We start from the raw sequence: 22848 nt of genomic DNA, 5'->3' as shown, positions 1-22848 counted from the left end.
ATTGAACAATTAAGGCAATGTGAAAATACTTGAGTCAGAGAATTTTGATTAACTCATTACAGAGTACAAATAAACAAGCTAGCGATTTTTATTTATAATCACAAATTTTCAATATAATATTTTTCATTTGTCCTTTTGTTTTATACAAATCTATAATCATTTCTTTCTAATACTTAGGTCTGATTTCATATGAAATACATTTTCATCTTTTAATCTATCAAGTAAGTTCCTTTTTGTCATTTTTTTCTAGAACAGATAATTCTTTCCATGTGTTCTATGTATTTAAAAAATTAATCAACCTTTGTCATTGTATATATGATTGATTTCAATTGAGGTGTCAGCTAGAGTGTCTCACCATCTGGATCATCTTCCTCACAACTCTGCACAGCAAAGCCTGTTACTATTTAGGTCTCTTTTGAGATGCCATAAGGTCCCTCCAACTCTTTCTAATTATTTTCTATTTTAAGCCATGTCCCAATAGAACCAGTTCTGTGATGGAAATTTGATTGTACATAGGACGTTTGCTTAAAGTACTTTGGAGAAACGATATGAAAGAGACTAGAAGAGGCAAGACTGGGTCAAACAAGAAGTAAAACTGAGGAGCCAACAAATGTGGTTGTATGTATCTCAAGATTAAGGAAAGGAAGGGATTAAACCATTTAGTTTGATAGTAACCATTTGGTATAGAATTCTCTCAAGAAGTAGGGAAAACTTCAGAGCAAAAAATATAAAGAAATTTATCTCCATTACTGTGAGCCTTCATAGATATGTTCAGTGAGAATCTTGGTTTCTTTGAAAAAATACAGAAGTATTATAAGAATATGTTTTGTTTTGAATGCCAAGTGTAGGATACCAGGGTGCTTCAGATTAGCCATAGCAGCTGACTATGATTTGTCTAGTGCTCTAGCAGGGTTGTGATTTTGACAGCTGCAGATAGTTTCTGCAAGTGTGTGAATTCTAGGGACTCTTCAGAGGTTATATAAATTCTTGGTCCCCAATAGGCATTGTTGCCCTTGGTGGGTTGTTGCTTGTTTGTCATTAGTTGTGGTTTATTAAGTAACCATGGACAAAGAAGAGACAACCAGAAGAAATTAAATATCATAACAGGAAAAATTAAGCATGCCTCAAAGAATGCAATGTCCTAATCTGCAGGAAGTGGTCTAATGATAACTATGTTCCCTTTCCTCTCTATGTTTTTTTTCTTTCCTATCTAGAGTTAAGGGGAGATGAAATAGAAGAAAAATACTCATAAAATAGCCAAAAGTCTGGCTACAGGCATGCTATGTCCTTCCAATGTATTTGGGAACCATTACTGTCACAGGTCTTAAAGAACAAGTATCCATATAGTCAATATTTAGTACTAGGTTGTAAGTTTTTTGAGTAATACTATAAAAGAGTTTGCAATATGAATTTCATAATAGAGACATATTTTCCACGTTTTATAACCACCTGCTAAAAGAGTGATAGATAAGTGAATGAAATACAATTTTTGCAATCATTTCAATATCAAGGATCTTAACTCTGTATCTAATCTAGGGCAGTAAACCTATAGGCACCGGTAGAGTTTTCTGCCTCGCAGTAGAAAGCAACAGAATATTCAAAACCCAGAGTGAGGTTTAATCAAACCCAAAATAGGAACCACAAGTACCAAGGTTTCACAGCTTCTGGTTACAGACATAGGCAAGAGACCTGAACTGACCCAGCACCTGAAAGATGCACAGACACATTATGGGAGTCATCAATCAGCTGTGTAGAGAGCTGGAAATCCATGGAGGATGCTGTAGTTGCCTTAGAGTAAGACCATAGACAGGAGTCACACAGCTTCCAGCCCAAACTACAAACCCATGCAAGAGATTTGAATTGACACAAGACAGTACCTGACCTTCAGAACGGGACTAAGAATGGAGCTTCAGATCCTACATATCAATTCCATGACATAAAGTGATACCTCATTTAGCCCTATGAGTTAGTAATCTCTTGAACATTGCAAACGCCTCCATTGAAAGAATTTTTAGAAAAGATAAAAGAAAGCAGAAATCTCTACCAACAAACTAACTCTAGATGTTCAAGTTGGAGCATAAAAACAAAAACAAAATGGAAAAAAATCAAAATAATATGCTGTTACAGGATAGTACAAGTTCTACACTAATGACTCCCAGAGAGAATGATTTGGAAAAACTACCCAAAACAAAGAATTTAAAAGCATAAACACAACACTGTTGAAACAACTCAAGGATGATGTGGTTTCACTCCAAGCTCACAAAAATGAACTAAATGATGAGGTCAATCCAATATATGAAGACAGAATTCAATAAAAAGATTTATTAAAAAAAAACAAACTAAATTGGAAATGAAAAAAAAAAACAAACTAAGCTGGAAATGAAACACTCTATATAAGCCAAATGAAAAGTTCAGTGAAAAGCTTCACCAATATGCAAAACAGGTTCTTCAGTAGATATGACAGAGTAATTGGGCTAGTCAGTAAAAATCAGTGATGTATTAAGTGCGTGCACGTGTTTGTGCGCGTGTGTGTGCGGGGTTTACAGAACACAGGAGACTGATGAGATATGACAAAATGAGTGAATCTCCTAATTATGGGCATAGATGCTATGGGGACATTCTCTATGTGCTATGAGATCCAGCTGCACTATCCCTGGGCTTTTACCCAGGCTTACACACCCTACAAGACACTTACACACATATGTGCATAGCTGCTCTACTCACAGTGATAGGAGATAGAATCAACCTAGACGTCTGTCAACAGAAGAATGGGTGAGGAAAATATGGAGCATATACATAATGAAATATTACTCAGATGGAAAGAAACATGAAATTTTCAGTCAAATAGATGATATTTAAAGAAAAGAAAACTTAACTGAGTGAAGTAACTCAGGCCTCAAAAGACAGTGCTGCGTGTTTTCTCTCATAGGTATGTTCTGTTGTTTAACTTGAAACAATGTTGAAAGGTGGAAACTGGTGTTCAACAGAGAATATACTTTAAGGGAGGAACAATAATTGATTAAAACAATTAAAATATAGAGTTATGTAATACTAGGTACACAAAAGCTTAATCAAGAAAGTGCGTGACTGATTGGGAAAGTCAGGGAATAAAGGTGAGAGCTAGCTCAAGGAGAGATGTATGAAAAGCCACAGGATTAAAGCACGATTGGATGACAAGCTGCATGCATGGGGCATAAAAGAAGATGTGGGTAGGGGGCTTCAGAGGTTAAAGGATTAAGTTTGGATAAGGATGTGAGATAAAGAAGGAAGAGAAGAGTGTGTGAGTGATTCAACTAAAGCCAAGAATGCAAGCCTTATGGAAAGACACTAATTAATATGATAACTTCTAAATAAAACCTGGGAGTTTAAATAGAATTATCATGCATGAATGCACAAAGCCCCTGTATAGCATTGGTTAGTAAGTGAAAATGACAATGCCAGGCACAGTATACCTCCCTATTAGTTATACTGGGAAGAAGGCCACACAAGTCACCTAAAACAAAACAGGCTGTTGGTTATCTATCGTACCTACATGGGAAGACATATTGCTGAAAATGCCACGCATTTTTGTTTCAGGACATTGAGAAATTAATTTAAAACCAAATGTCAGGCTTCCTTCTGGATGGCTAAGCTTTTAAAGTGCTGAAGGTTCTATGTGTGCTTCTGGAAGAGAGAAGAAATTAATAGTGCCACCCAGTGCTGGACTCTTCCTGCCATAATATTAAACTGTTAGGTGCAGTCTCCCTACTGGTATAGTCTTGGCATTGTTGCTATGGATAACTAATCATTTTACTCTAAAATTTGGTCAAAAAGGGTCTCAAACATGGTCAGAGGTTTTTTTAGTTTTTTTTTTCTTTGAGGGTGCTCCCACTTGTAGGTCTTCTATGCTCCAATGGATGACTCCACACTAAAGTACATCTGGGCAGTATTAATTGTCCTTAATGGGTAATCAAAACAACAAGAGCAACAAAAATAAGACATGAAATAGAGAAGACATGCCAAAAGTACACTGTGAGATACAGGAGGGAAATGAGAGGTGTATATGATCATATTTATTATATATATGTATGAATATCTTAAAAATAAAATTATAATAAAAATTAAAAGATAATAGGCAAACAAACTTTTAAGCTAAAAAAGGAGGAATATTTATACTTGTCAAGATGGGGCACAGGTTACCACTTAAAGAGTAGGAATAGATAAACATAGCATAGCCTCTTTGCATGGGCATGGTATAGATGTGCTATTTGCCAGAGGGCTGATATGTCCTGCCCTGAGTACAATAATTTATAAATGTTATAAAGAGATCCTTTCAGCTGTGATTCTTGAATCTGTTGTCTGTAGATTCTTCTGCCTTTTGTATCTGGTCAACATCTACTCATTTTACATATTTAATTAAATTAAGCATATTTGAAAGCTCATTATCTGTTATGAAACATCAACAAATACAGTTAAAGCACATGCCCACATCTTCCTAAGTATGAACATTGCAACTGCAATTAAACATACATTAAAATAGTCATGATAAAAGCTGCAAAAACAGTCATGGACATTTAGAAAAGGTCTTTATAATAATAGAAATTGCTATTCCCATCATTTTAAGGTATAGGTGTTTTCTTAACCAAATGAGTTTGGCCAGGGTATTGCAAGCATTAGCATGAGCAAGGAAAAGGGTAAATGACATCAATAACATAAAATACTAAGAAACATGGTACTTAGAACTAATAATCAATACAGTCTTTAGTAAATCATTTACTTCTCCTGTGGTGTGGTTCTCTACATTTTAAATTTGGGGAGACTGGGTTAGAATAATATTATAAAATAAGTTAAAATAATATAATGCTATTTTACCATACTACTCTAAAATTATGTTATTAATAAAAATCAGAATTTTAAGATTAAGACATTAGTATTTTCTGTATCATAAATTAAAAAATATTTTTTAAATAATAATCTTGATAGACCTAATTCTTGTAAATATTTTGATGTAAGATAATACAATATAAATTATACATTTGGAAGTGGAAGTAAATGCAGTTAGCCTAGACAAGTTTAAGATGCTTTAAGAAAGGTGAAGTGATAACCCTAATTTTATTTGCAAGTGATATCTACATGTATTTGAAAAGCACAAAAAAGTATAAGAAGCTGTTTTTAAAGTTTTCAGAGCAATCCAAAAGAAAATAAATATCAATAACTTCCTTATCTCTAATGTATATCCCATTCATAATAGTGTGTGCACACACATACAGCAATACACATATACAGCACACACATACAGATATATGCATTCAACACACTTACATAGAAACATAGAAACATACATGTATAAACAATGCATATATGCATATTCAATATATATATGAAACATACACATCACATATGCTTACAACGTTACAATAACACACATATGTAGACATAACATACACACATACATAGACCCACAAATAAACAAATATACAACATACATTTATGTGTATATAAAGCACATATACACATGCACTTAAATACAGATACATAAATAGAACAGTAGTAACATACTTTAAGACCGAGTGCAGTGGAAAAATGAAAGAAGAATATAAATTTTTCAGGATGATTACGAAAAAAGGACAATATAGATGATAGGAGCTCAATCTTTAGAATTACAATTCTTTTAAAGATCATATACAAAAATTGTGTATACAACAATGATATGGGGTGCTGGTACTATACGTTTTTTTGTTTGGGGGATGGAGAGGGATTTTGTCCTTTACTTCCTATTGGTTGAACATCTGCTTTACTTGTAGTATTGTATTACCACTTCCTACAATGCATTTCAGAACTAAAACAGGGGTCTCTGGGAACAGTGACCTTCTATTGCACTACAGTTGTCAGCTGCGTCGTGTTCCAAAGCCTGTGTTCCATCCTGGTATTAAAATACAATTAATTCAGGGCCAGATGTCCATTCTTGTACTTATCTGCACTCTGTATAATTTGTTCAAAATAAACCAATATTGTATATCTCTGTAAAGTGTATACAGCATGCCCTTAACATAGATGTGCTGTGTTTACATGAATATAAATCCAAATGTTGTCACGAGAATATTAACACCACGATTAAAAGTCAGAACTCGTTTGTGATGTATGCATACTGCCTTTCTCTCATCATGCTTTGCCTTGCCTTGTCTCCCATTTTGGCTCCACCATATGGATAGGCTGCAATGAAAGTCAATGCCACAGCTGCATATTTAATACTAATGGGGGATGTCTCTAGCTCCCATGGATGGCAATGTTCTTCAGCTCCAATTCTCAGCCTCTAAACAGGCTTACCTAATCCCTGGGCTTTGGCCACCTCTGGTGGCCCAGCCAACACCCACTCTTCTCTCTTGAGTTGCTATGTGAGTCCAACAGACTCTTACAGTGTTTAGCTGTGTGCAGTATCTCCAGTCCCAATGTTTGAATAGAGTGACCCAAAACACTTCTATCAGGAAGGGGGAAAAGATACAATTGGGGAAAATTAACTCCATCCTCTTAAGGTTAATTTAAACCAATGAATCTCAGCCTCTGGATGAAGACAGTTTGAAGGATGTATATCAGATATCCTCCATATCAGACACTTACATTATGATCCATCAGCAAAATTACATTTATGAACTAGCAGTGAAATAATTTTATGGTTGGGATCACCATAACATGAAGAACTGGATTAAAGGGCAACAGTATTAGGAAGATTGAGAACTACTTATTCAACTGTAAGGTAAAAATGTAATGTGGCATCATGTCATTATAATTCAAAACTTTCCAGACTTGGGATTTATAAATTTTAAAATTTTGTAAATTCATAAATTTTGAATGTGAGGTAGATATCTGCGTAGTATTATGCAAATAGCTATTCAGGATAGTATTTCATTATTATAATAAGTAATGACTTCAAATATAAAAGTGCAACAGCAAATCGCTTTATATATCAAACTGGTACTTGTGAAACATCCGTATGTTATGGTGTCTCTTTCCTTCATACTGTAGTCTCATTGAATAAATATTTCCTAAGTAACCCCTAGGCCACTGCTCTCTTTTTGGAGAAAGCTTTGGGAGAACAGATAGATGCAGGTTCCTGTGTCCTCTCCAAATCATGAACTAATAAATTGGCAGCTCGGACTCATGTTCAACAACCTCCCTTGGATTCGCACCTGCCAGCTCTCTACAGAGATGGTGCCGGGAGATTTGGCAGCACCTTAAATTCTATTTGTTTTATTCATTTTCCATTGCAAAAATGTCCCTCTGCCAGTGTGTTCAACATATCTAATTCTTAAGTACTTTGGTTGTTAGCCTAAATTCTCAGCAAAGTGATTCTTCATAAAGAAGAAATGCTATCAACATCAACATCAGTCCATTGAAAAATCACTTTCCTTTGCTTCCTGTTCTTTGAGAATCCATTTTACATGCAATGTGAAATTTTTCTAGACAATTCACTGTATTTTCTAAATGTGTGCATATTTCAAGTGACTAGTCATTCTTTTTGCTTCCGGAAAGAAAGGCAAACGTAGGAGAAAAGAAAAAGGACAGGTAAGGTAAACGACACAAACCTTCTCACTGCTGTCTCCTGTGTAAAGGGGACAAGAGAAATTTGTTTGTTTTATTAATCATTTCATTTTAAATCAAAGAAGCTGTGCAAGACAAACGGAGAATGTCAGCCAGGATGACATGACAGAGAGGCTAATCAACTGCAGAGTGCTTATACCACTGAGAAGAGACAAATGGCATCCCCTTGTGGGGATGGAGCAGGTAGCTAAGCACAGTCAGGTCACCCCGGAAGGCCATCCCCTGCCAGTGAAGAAGTATACAATCGGTTCCCAAAATAGCTCGCAGTACAGTAACCTATTAACTGTTTAGAATTGTGTTTATAATAGAAGATAAATGTCCTTGCGTCCAATGGCTTACCTTGTTTTACTCAAATGAGGAACCACGAGGCCTATTGTGAGTGTTTTCAGCTGTGATGGTATGGTCGATAAATCAAAAGACAAAGGAACAACATTTCATACCTTGTAACATGCACCATAAAACCTTTGTTTCTTTACCCTAAAGGCATGACCATGACAATTTAAATTTTGCACCTTCCATGGCAATTTAAATTTCTCTTCTTGTATAATTTATCTTATAAAGAAGATCTGCCTTTTCTATATATCTTTGTCTTTCATAAATATTGCATTCCTCCATTTTCTGGTCTGAGTTTACAGCATTGTCAGTTAAAGAGAAAACAAACTTGTAAAAGATCCCTAGCCACAACCCCACCTGCCTGCTCACCCAGCTTTGTGTACCAGTGCAGAGCAGGGCCCTCTTCCTCACGGATAGTTACCTTCTTGATGGTCTCCAGCATGGACCGCCCTCCCTGCCAGGGCTTGGAGTTTTTCCTGATACAGGACAAGCTCGCCATGCTGTGCCACTTCCGGTCCTCCAGCTTCTTATGGAAGGCGTTTGCAAGCAGAAGCACCGTGTCATAGATGTAAAGGTTAGAAATCTGGAAAGACATTAGACAGCAGTCATCAGACCCTCCACTCTGGGCATCTACAGGAGTTATGACAGCTTGGCAGCTCTCCTGCCATCCATAGATGCTTCACTGAGTTGTTTACTAGTTTTCCCACTGAGTACAAGGCCTGTCTGATTCTATACCTCAGTTGCTTTTCTGGCTTATGTGGGCATGAAAGAGAAGATTAAAAAAGAGTAGCTTTGACAGAGGCAAGGCTGTTAGTGTCTGTCCTTAGAAAAATCTCCCGGTCCTTATTTCTCTCTGAAGAGTCAGAAGTCTTAAGACTTTCAAATTGAGAGGGACCCTGAGTAATAAAGTTTCTCAGTATGTCAACTTTCCACATTTTGGTTATTCACATGGATTCAACTATCAACATTGTTTCAAATATGATCGTATAAGAATGTCATAGGATCCAGAGTGGGAAGCAGTCACTTTTGTGTGATTGTAGAGACCTCTATAATGAGAAAGAATGGTGATCAGAAGTATTCATAAACACCAGAATGACTTAATTAATACAAAGAGCTGTGGTGATACACAATACCACGATTGAATGACAGGACAAATGCCATGATCAGCCGGTCAACTGTGCATGTGTGCTTTTGATAACTTCCTTTTGTCTACAATAACCATGCTTTCTACATGGGTAGTTAAGTGAATTATAGCTGAGTTTTCCCCCAAGGTCTATTGCAATCCTTCAATAAGTCTTGCCAGGATGACTGTCAATTACTAATGTTGCCTAGGTTTTAAGAGGATATTAGAATTTATCCAGGAAGCATGACCATGAAGAGAGGTAAGACATCAGCGAAAGCCTCTAAATGTCAGTATATTGTCTCTCAGAAGGAAAACTTTGCAAAAATTAAGCTGAGCAAGAGGTAGTGATAGAAACTCATTTTCACCTTGAAGCACTCCGGCTTTCTTAGGTTTTCTAGTGCCATATTTTCACAGTCTTTCTGGCAAACCAAGGGGAGGCTATGCAGATTGTCAGTGATTATAATTAATCAAGAAGGAAATTCACAATGTCGTCTCTGCACATTACAGAATGCTGCGGAGATCCAGCCAGTGGGATAATTAGATGCATGCGCAGCCGTTAGACAGAATGTCCCAACAACCTACAATGTCCCCTTGTGGGTTTCGTTTCTCATCTCAGAGAATCTTTAATCATATGGGATTGCTAGGCATCATTTTATGTGCAAATATATAGAAGATGTGCACTAGTAGATGTGGGAATTTCTTTGAAGAGGTATTGAAGACACTTATGTACTCTGTAAGACTGAAGTAATTTTTATACAGAAATGTCCGGGCAGGCTGTTGTCACTATCACCCAACACGGGTAACTGTTGGAGGAACTAGGTTAGATTGGTAGAAATCTATTGTGAGTGAAGTATGAGATCTAAGGCTAAAGGTGGCTCCTGAACTCAGGTCAGAATGAGACTGCAAGGTCCCAACAGAAAAATGAAAAAAAAAACACACGGAAGATGAGTGGGTCATACCCAATAATCCACAGACATTTTTCAATAGAATTCTCGAAATGACATAAATGATATGCCCTGAGTAGCTTCTCTTGAACCACACCACACCCCTGCTTCCTACTTGTCTTGGACCACTCTTCAAACCTGTTTCCTTGCCTGTCCTGAAACACTTCTTACATTTTGCTTTCCACTTGTCCTGAACCACTCCCTCCACCTGCCTTCTTGCCTGTCTTGAACTACTCGTCACATCTGCTTCTGAGTCTATCCTGGGTCACTTCTCACCCCTGCTTCCCAGTCTGTCCTGAGCCACTTCTCACCCCTGCTTCCCAGACTGTCCTGGGCCACTTCTCACCCCTGCTTCCCCGTCTATCCTGGGTCACTTCTCACCCCTGCTTCCCAGTCTATCCTGAGCCACTTCTCACCCCTGCTTCCCAGACTGTCCTGGGCCACTTCTCACCCCTGCTTCCCAGACTGTCCTTGACCACTTCTCACCCCTGCTTCCCCGTCTATCCTGAGCCACTTCTCACCCCTGCTTCCCAGTCTATCCTGGGTCACTTCTCACCCCTGCTTCCCCGTCTATCCTGAGCCACTTCTCACCCCTGCTTCCCCGTCTATCCTGAGCCACTTCTCACCCCTGCTTCCCCGTCTATCCTGGAACCCCTTCCACCTTCATCTAAATTTTGACCCTTCCTTTGCTTTTGTGAGATGGCCTGACAGAATCTTTCTAGGTGCTTTTTTTCTCCCTCCAAATAGCTAACTTTTGTCACATTCTGTTCAAAGGTTACACTGCAGGAGAATCCTTTCCTGATAATCCTTCTTTCTGTCTGATGACCTAGGCAGTCCTTTAAAAGGTAATTTATTTCATGAATGTTTCATAGAGGAATGTACTACATATCTGGTCCACCCAATGATTCCACTCTCCTTTAGCCTCTTCCTACCATGACCACCCACCCCCTTAATGTTCCCAATTGCCTTTCCCTTTCCATGCATTTTGCTTCTTCTTTGATCTACTGTGTTAAACAGGACCACTCTCCCATACACTGGATGAAGCTATCCCTGAAGCAGAAGTTGATGTGTCATTCCCTGAAGATAATGACTTCTCCTCCCCTAAAGATCTTGACAGCCATCCTTTCTGTGGCTTCAAGAAAACTCAGTTCATCCATCCCTTGGAAATTGCTGTGCTGTTAAATGTTTTTAGAGGTGAATGATGATGTGTGCTGTATGTCCTTTTTCTATGTGATTTTGTTTTCTTATTTTTTTTAAATCTCCTCTTGACTTATCTAACAGTCTGGAACATACTTGGGTTTCAATAAACAATTGTCAAAATAAGTCAAAGAATGGGAAAAATGGAGAAAAGAACATCAGGTTGAAAGTCAGGTGATTATGACAGAAATTGAGATATAAGGAATTTGGGCATTTTTTTCATACCTGACAGTTCAGAGAGTCTTTTTCTTCATACCTAAGACATATTTCCGGAGCACTTTTGCTCATAGTAAAGGCCACATTGCAAACAGTCTACTCAGACCTTTTCTGAGCTGTTAATTCTCCTAGTCTATTACTTCTTCCTCAAGCAGGTTCTCATTCTCCTCTGAGGTTCACCTTTGCTCACCTCCATTTCAACACCATCTACTGATCTTCCAGTCACTGTCTTCATGAGGTCTTTGACTCCTCCTACACAGTGATGCCAAGCCATCTGTCTGAGTGTAAAAAACTGATTTCAAGTTTTATGCACATTTTCATCCCTTACACACACGAGTGACTGGCTGAAAATATGAACATGACCCCATCTTTTGCAATCTTGCACTCCAGCATCCATTCTCTCACAGCTTATTCATGTTCCTGCCACCCCCTTGTTCTCTGACACCAGCAAACCTCCAGGAACCATCTGTCACTTGCCCTGTAATATCCTCTGTCCTTCTGCTGATCACCAACAGATACAGTTTCAAGGCTGCCTGCCACACTAGGCCTCTTTGTTTGTCTGTCTCTTGTTTCTCCTTTCCCTAAAAAGTTTAATAACTAGAACTGACACATTAATGCAGATGTGAGCTGACTAGGAGATAGGACAGGAAGACAGTCTCTCTCTTGATCTTGGCAAAGTGCTTCTGACACAGAGTCCAAGACTGTATTAAAGTGGTTCACAACAGATTTGACTTGCATTGTGATCATATTGAATTTGCCTTCAAAGTAACGATTTTGAGCAGCTGTCAGACCAAGGCTCTTCTACCTAGATTTTATGTAATTGAGTGTGGAACTACTTGATTTCTCTGGAATTTCACCCTTAAGGATTATTACAAGTCAATACTAACAGTTCTGACCTCAATTATGTAATGCTACATAATCTCTTTCCTCATAGGTTCATGTCTTTTACAATTTTGATCAAGTGGAGATTGACAAGTGAAGAATTAAGTTGGAGGACAGAAGTTTCTGAAAGACTATGCAGAGGCTATTTATCTAGGCATTATGGAAGGTCATGGCTCTGTACTTCAAACTGACCTTAAAAGAATAGCTGGTGGCAAGCAGTACACATCAGAATGTATTCAGTGCCACAGAATGAATCTAAAGCAGGTATAGTATATCAAATCTGTAAGATTCGATTGACATATGTAAGTGATTCAGTTTTACTCAATGATTTAGAGAAAAATAAATAGTTTAGTTGACAGATTATTTAAAATATTTTAGCTTTATAAAATCACTGATGTTACAATGTTAACAGACTATATAAGCATACCATTTTTAGTATTTGAATATTTTTCTATTGACAGAATGTACTGCCTTTGTATCCTTAGGATGGAGGATACCTGAGTGGCATTTCCTTTGCTGGACGTTTCAACATCTTTCTTAAGGCGTTTTGAAGAAAATTGTCAAATATTGTATAAACTTAGTTTGTAATGTATAACACTGGTAGTCCTCCAATATAGTAAACAGATAAAAACTATTTGCAAAGGTCTAGTTTGACTTTGCTTGTTCTAAAAAACAGTCCTATTTTCTTATATGAAGTACTCAAAAGATTACTAACATATTTTACAACTTATTATAAATGGGCACAGTATTGTACACTACTATTATTTGGTATACTAATCTTAAAGGACTGTTATCCTTTGTCTTGAAGATGGTAAAGGTAAATCAATCTCTGGGACCTTGATTCTGCCTCCCACACTTTCCCTGTTCTTTCTAAATTACATTAATGGTATTGTGATCATATCTGCTAGTTCACTGATTGTTCTGAACAATTATTTAGCAAGCCTTGTTTAAGCAAGGATGTATACCCTTCAAATCTTCGAACTGAGGCTAGGCATGGCAGCAGAAGTCTTTAATCCCAAGATTTGGGAAGCAAAGGGAGGTAGATCTCTGTGAGTTCAAGGCAAGCTGAGTCTATAGCGTGAGTTCCAAGACAGCCAGGGCTACATAGAAAAACACTATGTCAAAAACAAAACAAAACAAAACAAAACAAAAACAAAAACAAAAAACCAAAAATAAAACAACAAAAAACAAAACAATAACAACAAACTTCAAACCACATTGTGTTTTCTAATTCACTGAATTATATTCTATGATGAGTTTTGCTCATACAAGGCCAGGTCTGTCCCTCTAAATTGCATTCATAGTCTTATCCCTACCAACAACCTAATACTTGGAAGATATTTTCTTGGAAAAATAGGGAGTCGCCTTTTTTCTCTCCATTACATGCAAACTAAAACATGCAGGAAGGGTTGTTTCCCTCAAACTCTACTATTCACCCTGTCATCGTTACTTATGATGCAACTTCAGCTAATCCAGGGTTATTTGCTTTTTGATTTCGAATTTAAGATTTATGAAATTTGTCGTCAGTGTTTTCCAAATCTGTCATCCCTTTCTAAGTACATTTAAAAGGCCATGGGTAGGACCCTGCCAACTGGTCCATGGTTCCCCATCTTCTCTCAGTTTGTAGGTCTACTCGATGTTAGAATTCAATTTCTAGCCTTACTGCACACCTGAGCCCTATTTGCATTCTTGCATTGGTGGGCACTACTTTTAACTGGGCACTCCAGAATGCTGAGATAAAAGTCTACCTGTGGTCCCGGTTACCTGCTTTGCTTCACAGACTTAAGTTGAGTGGGCTGCTTCTAAGGAGCTCTCTACTCCTGGACTAGCAGGCAGTGAGAACCCAGTGAGAGTTTAGTGCAGAGGACCATTTGATTCAGTTGTTTTCTCTAACTAGAGTGAGATAAAGCTTTAAACCTAAGAAGGGCTGAGTACAGCGTACTCCGCTTGTAGTGGAATACTTTAAATTCAAGAGCTCTGAACTCATTCTCTTAATTATGTAAATCTTCCCATATAAAAAGTTTCTGTCAGTTCTCATTTTCACATAGTAAATATTTAGTTTAATTCTGTCATAGGAATAAATAACTTCTTACATAAGAGGTAAGTTAATATGAAACAATTTCTAAAAAAAAAAAAAAAAAAAAAAAAACCAAACCTTAATTGTTTTGTTTTCTTTCATTTGTAGATTTGAGAACAAAAGGAAGAAATAAGAGGCGGGGTGGTGTGTCTGTACAACATTCCATAAGTCTGAATGAGGACACAGAGAGAAAATGCTTCCTGTGTGGTTATCTAAATCAACAGTTACACTGTTAGGCAAATGTACTTTGATGTTCTCTGTTTTCCTCAAATGACAGTCGTTGGTGTTCCTAAGTGTTGTTTATATTTTCTGATACTTTGTCCCATGTGAAGAGATTTTAACACTTGATAATTTTCTACATTAAACTTATTTTCTGTTTTCCTCCATTTAGATTCCTGTCATTTTCACGATATCCTCATAATCAATGATGATGTAAGAAATCCATCGTGAACATGAAATTAAAAGCAACACACTAACATTTAGACAAGCATGGTAAGGCTTCAGAGCCTCTGCCATGGAAGAGGCTAAAGCTAACCTCCTTACAACCTAGTAATGGGCAGCTCTTTGAATGCACAATAATCTTGGAGCCATGGGCTTAGTACAAATAAATATGAGGAAATGTTAGGGTAAATAGCAATGTTCTAAACAGCCCGTGAGTGAAAGGGGCTGTGGAATTTAGCTATCAAAGACTTGGTTTTGCACAATTACCTTATGAGATATTGTGGGACACAAATTAGTCTTCTTCAAGTTGTATTCCCACATTATTAAAACACTTTTAGATAGTAAAATATTTTCAGCACTAAACTTTTTAAAGGATGACATTTCTAGAATACATTATATTTTTCTGATTTGCAAATTTGATGATGACTAATCTTTGCGGATACCTAACATCATCCTTTAAATATCCTCGGATGCTGACACAGCACTCCTGCAGTAAACATAGAGACTGCTGTACCACGAAGGTTTGTTTTGCAGTACTGACTACAGGTATAGGTGGATGTGACAGATTGATTCTTTCATCCCCCTGCCTTTTGCAGTGCTGGAGAACTTCTCCTGGTCCCCTGCTGCTGGTGCCTGCTTTCTTTAACACCGGTTTCCAATGGACAGATTGAGAACTCCAGTAGAAGAGGAAAATAGCTGATACAATTTTTCTTTTAAAAAAGAAAGGAAGAGAAAAAGGCTGCAAGAGTTGTTTAAAGGACAAGCTTCTGAGTAAGCTGTGTAAACTTGGTGCTCTCCAGTCTCCTATTCAGAAATTAGTGTTTAATTTGAAATCCTTCTGTAGTGGTAAGAGTGTTAGTGTCCCTTGTGTGAGTTGGGTATGGACAAACAACACTGTGGGATGATTTCATTATGCAGGTGAAGGCAGGTACAGATAGAACGAGGCCTGTCATTGAACAAGATGCAAGGATGGATGGGAGAAAAGTTTGACGCAAGAGGAGGAGCCTGGAATGAGAAGGCAGAGAAGTACGGAGAGAACATGGAGGCTGACGTTAAGAATCCACTCTATATTTACAGGTTGTTATGAATAATCTTAAGGGATGGATTTGTATAGAGCGCTGTATGTTTAGGTGGGCAATTATATCTTATCAATTGGATCAAAGGTTTTTGTGTTGTGTGTTCTTTCATGTAGCGATTTAAGTTTTAGGGAGTGTGTAGACACTGGGCCATCATGGAATTGGGATGTAGGTTTCTGGCAAGATATCCACTAGATACCTTGGGGCACTGCGGTGCCAGTGGGGGTAAAAGACAGTCATTTTTTATAATTTTACAGCACCACAGCACTACAATGCGTTTGGAAGTTTAAATATGCTTTCCCTTCCTATTTTTTAAATAGTTAAAATTGTTCAATCTCGCAATTCTTTTAAAAGGGAATAAATATCCCTGCCTTTTGTGTCCCAGAAGTCAAGCCATTCTGTTCACTTAATACTTTGAAGTGCAACCTTGGGTGTGTCAATCCCAGTCCCCTCCAGGAAATGTCCTGTATCTGCTTGTTTGCTTAGAAGGAAGGAAGATTCACTTATTGTACTTTTCTTAAGAAAGTAGGTATTTTTTCCTACAGTAGGATCAAAAGGATCAAAGACAAAGGCTCTTTCCACTCCTTGCTAAAGGCACTTAGATGTCAGAGGACAGAATGTGCCCAGGAACAATAATGTATGCCACCTCGTTCTAGTGTCACTCAGAGATTTTACTCCAGGCCCCCGAAGATGCACCGTGGAAGATATACTCCACCCTTTAAGACCCACCTCCATATTCTGTGCGAAGGGATCCTTGGGATCACACAGTGTTGAAGAAATTCGATGGTTGCCACGGAAACAGCGCTGACTTATATTCTGGGGGACTGGAAATGTCTGCCGAATAATTGTTAACCTTCCAATGGACCTTCTGACAAGTTCCTGAACATCCACATCATTTATTTCCTAAAAGATAAGAAGAGGGAGAATTAGCAGCTCTTAAATATAGTAGCAGAAATACAAAAGAATTGCTGGCAAGTTATTTGGAGGTACAAAGGACTCTATTGCCCTAACACATCTCCTTCATTTAACTAGCATTTAATGAAAGTTGTGTGTATTTATCAAAATACTGAATCCAGTCAACCTTGCTTTCTCTCGCTTTATATTATGTAACCTGATGGCTAAACAAGTCTACACAGAGCATGTGGCTTAACGGTGCTTTATTCAAAGCAATTATAATAACCAATTATGCTGAAAATATAAGAGAAAAATATTGAAAGTTGACAAAGTAAGATTCAATTACAGTTTATTATTCATTAATATCTTTCAATATATTTCGTGTACCAACGAAGGAAGATGCAATGTAAGATGCATCCTTCTTTTTCTTAGCCAGGAAATTGAGGGTTTTAAAGAAGTAAGTAAAAGAAAGCAAAGGAGACACTATTATAAAATGTTTTCTTACTGATATCCATATATGTCTCTTTTTGGAAGGAATCTGTTCTCAATAAGTACTGGTGAAAGAGTTAACTTTCACTTTGGTCACCTCCTAAATGTAATTAGCTCTGGTGATTAGCATGAACCCTGTCAATGATACTGACTGTGTAGGCATGCTTGCCAAACTCTAAGAGATTCATTCTCTACTCCCTTCACCACGCGTCCCTATTCTGAAATTAGGTTCCAAGTTTAGGCTCAATAACCAACAAAGAAATACTGTACAAATAATAATGTCTCGTGGACACACATGTTTTACTTGGGATATGAAGCAAAGTGATAAACATAAGTTTAAGTTTCCCAACCGTCTCTCCTAAAGCAGCTTGTGCTCCATCGTGGCCATTTGAAACCTTTTAAGCCAATAAAGCTTTTTGTGATGAATAGATTATTAGTGTGAATTGATTTTTATGCAATGAAAATGAATGATTTGGCATGGGGTGCTGTGGACTGACATGTACATTTTTTTTGTTTCTATGCAAGGAACCAACCCTATATGATGAAGGGACGCCCAAGTAAGTGTCAATGTGCTTCTTTCTCTACCACGCTAATTATAAATTACCATTCTTTGTGGCGTGTAGCCAGAAAACTCACCCTTTCTTTATGTTCTTTATGAAATACAGGTTTCTCTAAAAATAAAATAACACCTGCCATCAGCTGTATCCAGAGTCGCATCAGGAAGTTCTCGGCGATTAGTCTTTAATGCTCCATAAACAATGGTTTTCAGCAGCTTAAGTCTTTTCCCCTCAGACTGTGTCACTTCTCTGCCCACCTAAACTTGGTCTGGCAAAAGCCTAGTACTGAGCTTTCCATTACCCACTCACAAAGCAGAATTAAAGAGTGTCCAGTCCGCTCTATTTTAATACCCGATTGTCATCTGAAATCTTTTAAAGTGAATTAATATCAACTTTGCTACTCAATATCTTTCGATGTTTTAAAATACTACATTGTACAGTCAGGAAGTTTGACCCAGAAGGTAGCAAATGACACACTGCTTTGCTTTTATGTGAATATGGGATTCTTCTTTCCTAATCCGATAACTATTTACCAAAACTTATCCAACGCTCCCATCGTCATCTGAGCCTCAGATGGTGATGAACTACACGTCGGCATATTAAAGTCAAAACTCTGTAGATTATAAATGCCTACTCTGTATCAGAAAAAATGCTAGCTCCTTTATCTGGTTTTACCTTTTCTTTTAAAAAATGACATCGAATCACTGTTTATTAACACTTTAGAAATTAAAAAAAATACAAGGAGACTCAAAGCTGTTCATTTGGATCATATGTTTTATTCATGGAAGATTTTAGAGATGTCATGGAAAGAAAGAAGGAAATGGTATGTGGTAATTATATAAGAAGCCGCATTGCCCTAATAGAATCATCTTGATTAGTATTTAGGAATGATGGCAATGAAGATTCTAAACACACATTACATCAGTGTTTAGCGACTGATAGGTCTAAAGGACTAAGATCTTCTGTCCTGAGAACTGCCCTAAGACAAACCCTCTTACGCGTCTGTCTCCAAAAGCAGAAAGGGCTGCTGCCAACCCAAAGGTTCCACAAGATGAAGTTCTCAGTTACACACCTTCAAGTAAATCAGAAGGAATGCCAACTTGAATAAAATATGTTTTGTCTGTTATTATTTGAGAAAGGAAAATGAAAGTAATTTTCTGAGAGAAAAGGACCTGCCATTCTGAAGGAAATGAACAGTCTGTCTCAAAAATTTTACTTGTAATTTTAGTTTTGACACTTCATCTTCAAATCTATTCAGAGTGGTGTGGCAGCCTGATCGGGATGGGCCTCACTTTGACAGGGATATCATTTTGTTCTCCAAAAGGTGTGCTCCAAGTGTGGCCAACACAAACTCATACACACATTTACTGGCAGCTGATCAGTTAGTCTAAAACAGGAATTCTTTCAAAACGGGACAAAAGGTTCCTCAGTAAATGGTTGTACTAACATTACAAACGTTTGTGCAAAGAGGGTCTACATTGCTATTTTTAAGATAAATTTACATTATATGACTTTGAAAGCAATTCCATGGGGAACTAGTTTATTAAAAAGAAGGAATGCTGCCTGAGACCCCAGCACCACAAAATATATTAATTGATTTCTGTAAATGGATACTGGAATAGTCAGGTTTTTAAAGACCATGAAGAACCAGAATTCTAATGTTGCCTTTGGTCCTCATTAGCATCTACTTATGAATACACAATTAATACTGTAATAATGTTGTGATAAAAACTGATTTGTCCAGCATAGCTGACTTTTCATTTTTACTTCTTTGAGAAAAAAAAGTGTAACACTTTTCCCAATGAGTAATTACTAATAATCATAAATTAGCAAGAGTTAAGTAAACATTCAACTTACATTAATAGTTTAATATAGACCGGACTGTGAACTATGTAAGGGCCGATATTGGAAAATATGAGAAATTATTTGGTAAGAACACAGAAACACACAGTGCCCCCCTCCCGCTTTGGAATTCAGTCATTCTTAAAATCTTGAAATAGGTCAATCTCAGGGTAAAATTAAGAGAAACTGGAAGGCCAAAATGACTTTCGAGATCTATTAAATCAGTTGCTAGCCTAGGCTATATTATTTCAGAAAACAAGAGCTTGTTTTGTTTTCTCACCATGTTCCCTCTTTCACTTCCTTTTCTCTCTTTGCATCTAATGAAGTTCCTTGACCACAGTAAGTACTCGGTAAGTGCTAGGCAACAGAAGTTGTAACGCATGAACCAGTCATAGACGGCTTCCTTTCACAGAATTAGTAGCAGAAAATCTAACAGTAGACATGGAAAATGATAACTAATCCTGATAGCAAATTTCAGTACTTAAAGGTTGTAGTCTGCTATGGTGCAGTTAGAAGATGTTTTTCTGATACGTTTGGGTTCTTCCTTCTATGGCAGAGTAGACCCTTTGACATTTCAGGAAAGTCCAACACTAACATCAAGTAATTTTGCAAACACTATATTGAAATCTGAAATAAAATCATGCGGAAGAGGACAGAATGGTAATTTTCTTCTTGATTGATTATTAACACAGAGGTCAACTAATCAGTAAACTAAGAAAAAGTGCAAAATATCTATTAAATATCTAAGATTTGAAATTTCAGAACGAGAATCTACATCCCCGAACTAAAGACTTCTTCCTTAACCACAGTCCTCTCAGACTTACAGAGGATAACGACTTTAAACTTGTTTTAAGTCTCTGAAACGACAGGAAGTATTGAAGGTCAGAGTCAGCATCACCAGGAACTCAGGAGTTATAAGGATGGCCACTGAAGCAGAGGAGCTTCCTATCTAAGTTCTGGCTTTTGTAAAACAAATAAAGCACCATTTGCTTTAAAGCCGTAAAGGATGCTACTACTGATACAGAAGTCTGTTGTGAAACAGACCCACTGAGCACGGATACTAGAAACACTATCACCAAGCCCTAATTTGATTGATTACACCCTGTGAGCTGTACAGCCTCTCATTAGTACAGGGTACTTGATGCAAATTAAAATGAAATATATTGTTTTCAAGTTTCTACAACTTGTGCCATAATGCATAACGCCAACGTTGATTTATAATCTCTCTCTATAGAACTATTGGTGCAATAAGATTAAATAAATTTTTGCAACCTGTTTTAAAATTAACTACTAAACCATAGTTATGCAAAGTGAAGTAGACAAAATCACTTCCTTCATGTTCAGTCAAATGGGCATGAACATGCCTGTGAGGGCTTTGTTGGTACTCTGGCAGACACTCAGCTTTTTAACAAATTTGAAATATCCATATTTTCACCTTTTATTGAAATAGGATTAAATCACCATGCTTCTATTAATTTTTATAGTAAGCATGTAAATGAGAAAACAAACAAACATGGGAGAGAAGGATGTGGTTCAGGTTTCCTGAAGTACACTTCAAGAGAATGAGGTGGCTGGGTGGACCTGAATTGTAAGAGAGCACTGACCTTGGATGTACTGTCTGATAATCCTTTTCCTTTCAAACAAGTTCATTCTTTGTGTTTCTGTTTGGTTCAGATAAAACCAGAAGCTGATGTAAATGGCATGGGTTATGAACATTTTATTTTTGTTCTAAATGATATTGACTTGCTAGAGAGAAATGGCACTTCTGTCAAGGACTAAAAACGTAAGACCAGTAGTAAAACGCACTAAAGCTTTCAAGCCAGTGATGATCTATCCTTGGAAACATTCACAGTAGAGTCTTCAGGTTGAAGAAAGAATTGAGGTTTTCTATCACCTTCTGTAGTGCTAACATTGAATGAGTGTTCAATGACAAGTTAAGTTGCTTTGTTTATTGGATAGTTTGTTTTGCAACACTGTAGCTAAGATATCATCAAAGACATACATGTTAGTCTACTCTTCTATGTCTGTATAATATAGCTTATAATATGATGGGGAACTTTCCCATGAATTCTAGTTGGCTTTGAATGGCCTTTCCTGTTTTGTTGTTTGACTCCTGTTTGCTTTCAGGATTCAAGTAACACATTAGGAGCAACATTGGAGATGAAAAAGGAAACAGTGCAAGGGTTCTTCCCGCAGTCTCTCCAAAAGATAGGCTAAAATGACCTTCCTTTTAAAAGATTGTATTCATTTGTTTGATCACCCACTAAGGAGGTAAGAAGCCTTTTTTTTTTTTTACTTCCCAGCCTGCTTTGTGGACACAAGTAGAAGCTCCCTGTCTGATCCACAGCACGAAACCCATGTGGTCTTTTAAGAGAAGTCATGTAAGAGATGAAAAAGGGATTTTTTATTTACAAACAAAAAGAAATCTACAAAATAATTAAAATGAAGACAATAGAGATTTCAAAAGTATAATTCAAAACAAAGCCAAAAACAAATGAAACTTTTCATTGGTAAGACTGCTGTTAAAAATCTCATTATTTCTCCTTAATAATATTTTAAATACTTGGTATTTTTTTTTTAGTTTCTTCAAACTTTAGTTTCCTTTTAGAAAAACAAAAATGCCTATCTGAACGTTTCTGAAAGCTCACTAAATTCTTTTCAGTGTTTCTTTCTTTTTTGTCTGATGCAAATCACTTAGATGGAAAGGAATAGGCAATTTCAGAAGGTCATTGTAAGAGAGCTCATGCACCCACCCTGCCTGTAGGAATCTCAAGGAAAATGCATAAGGAATACAGTGACAAACCATATAGCCTAAAGGTTGGCACTCCCAGGATGGTGTGATGGCTTCAGTATCCTTACTCTGAGCTAGAAAGACTAAAGCCTGTATAGGCGAAACATTTGCATTTTACTTTTCCATTTGGAGAGGAAAAACATTTATCTCTTACAGAGCCTCAGACACACACACACACACACACACACACACACACACACACACACACACACACACACACACCCTTGCCACTTTCATAGTCAGTCAAGTTACAGGAGAGTGATACCGAGGTGGAACAGGAAAAGGTGGCTACTGTGGGGGCAGTTTTTGAGTCACTCCTCAGGCTTTGTTAGGATAGAACCTTACTGAATACTTTTAATAAACTCCAGCGGAGAAGATACATGTATTTTCCAGGAAGGTTGTAAGTAT

The 22848-nt window shown here is 37.3% G+C and overlaps 1 protein-coding gene across 3 annotated transcripts in view; it reads right to left on the bottom strand.

Moving 5' to 3' along the window:
• The window catches only part of Grid2 (glutamate ionotropic receptor delta type subunit 2), a 1477190-nt gene that overhangs the window by 622396 nt on the left and 831946 nt on the right, over positions 1-22848 (bottom strand). For all 3 annotated transcript variants that reach the window (NM_024379.2, XM_017592903.3, XM_039108399.2), the window contains exons 6-7: positions 16597-16770; positions 8333-8494 (exon numbers count right to left, since the gene is read on the bottom strand). In NM_024379.2, the coding sequence (NP_077355.2) occupies positions 8333-8494; positions 16597-16770 (336 nt within the window). The remainder of the gene's footprint in view (positions 1-8332; positions 8495-16596; positions 16771-22848) is intronic.

This window comes from Rattus norvegicus, chromosome 4 (genome assembly GCF_036323735.1).
Source record: "Rattus norvegicus strain BN/NHsdMcwi chromosome 4, GRCr8, whole genome shotgun sequence".
NCBI lineage: Eukaryota > Metazoa > Chordata > Mammalia > Rodentia > Muridae > Rattus > Rattus norvegicus.
This window is presented reverse-complemented; position numbering and strand designations above follow the sequence as displayed.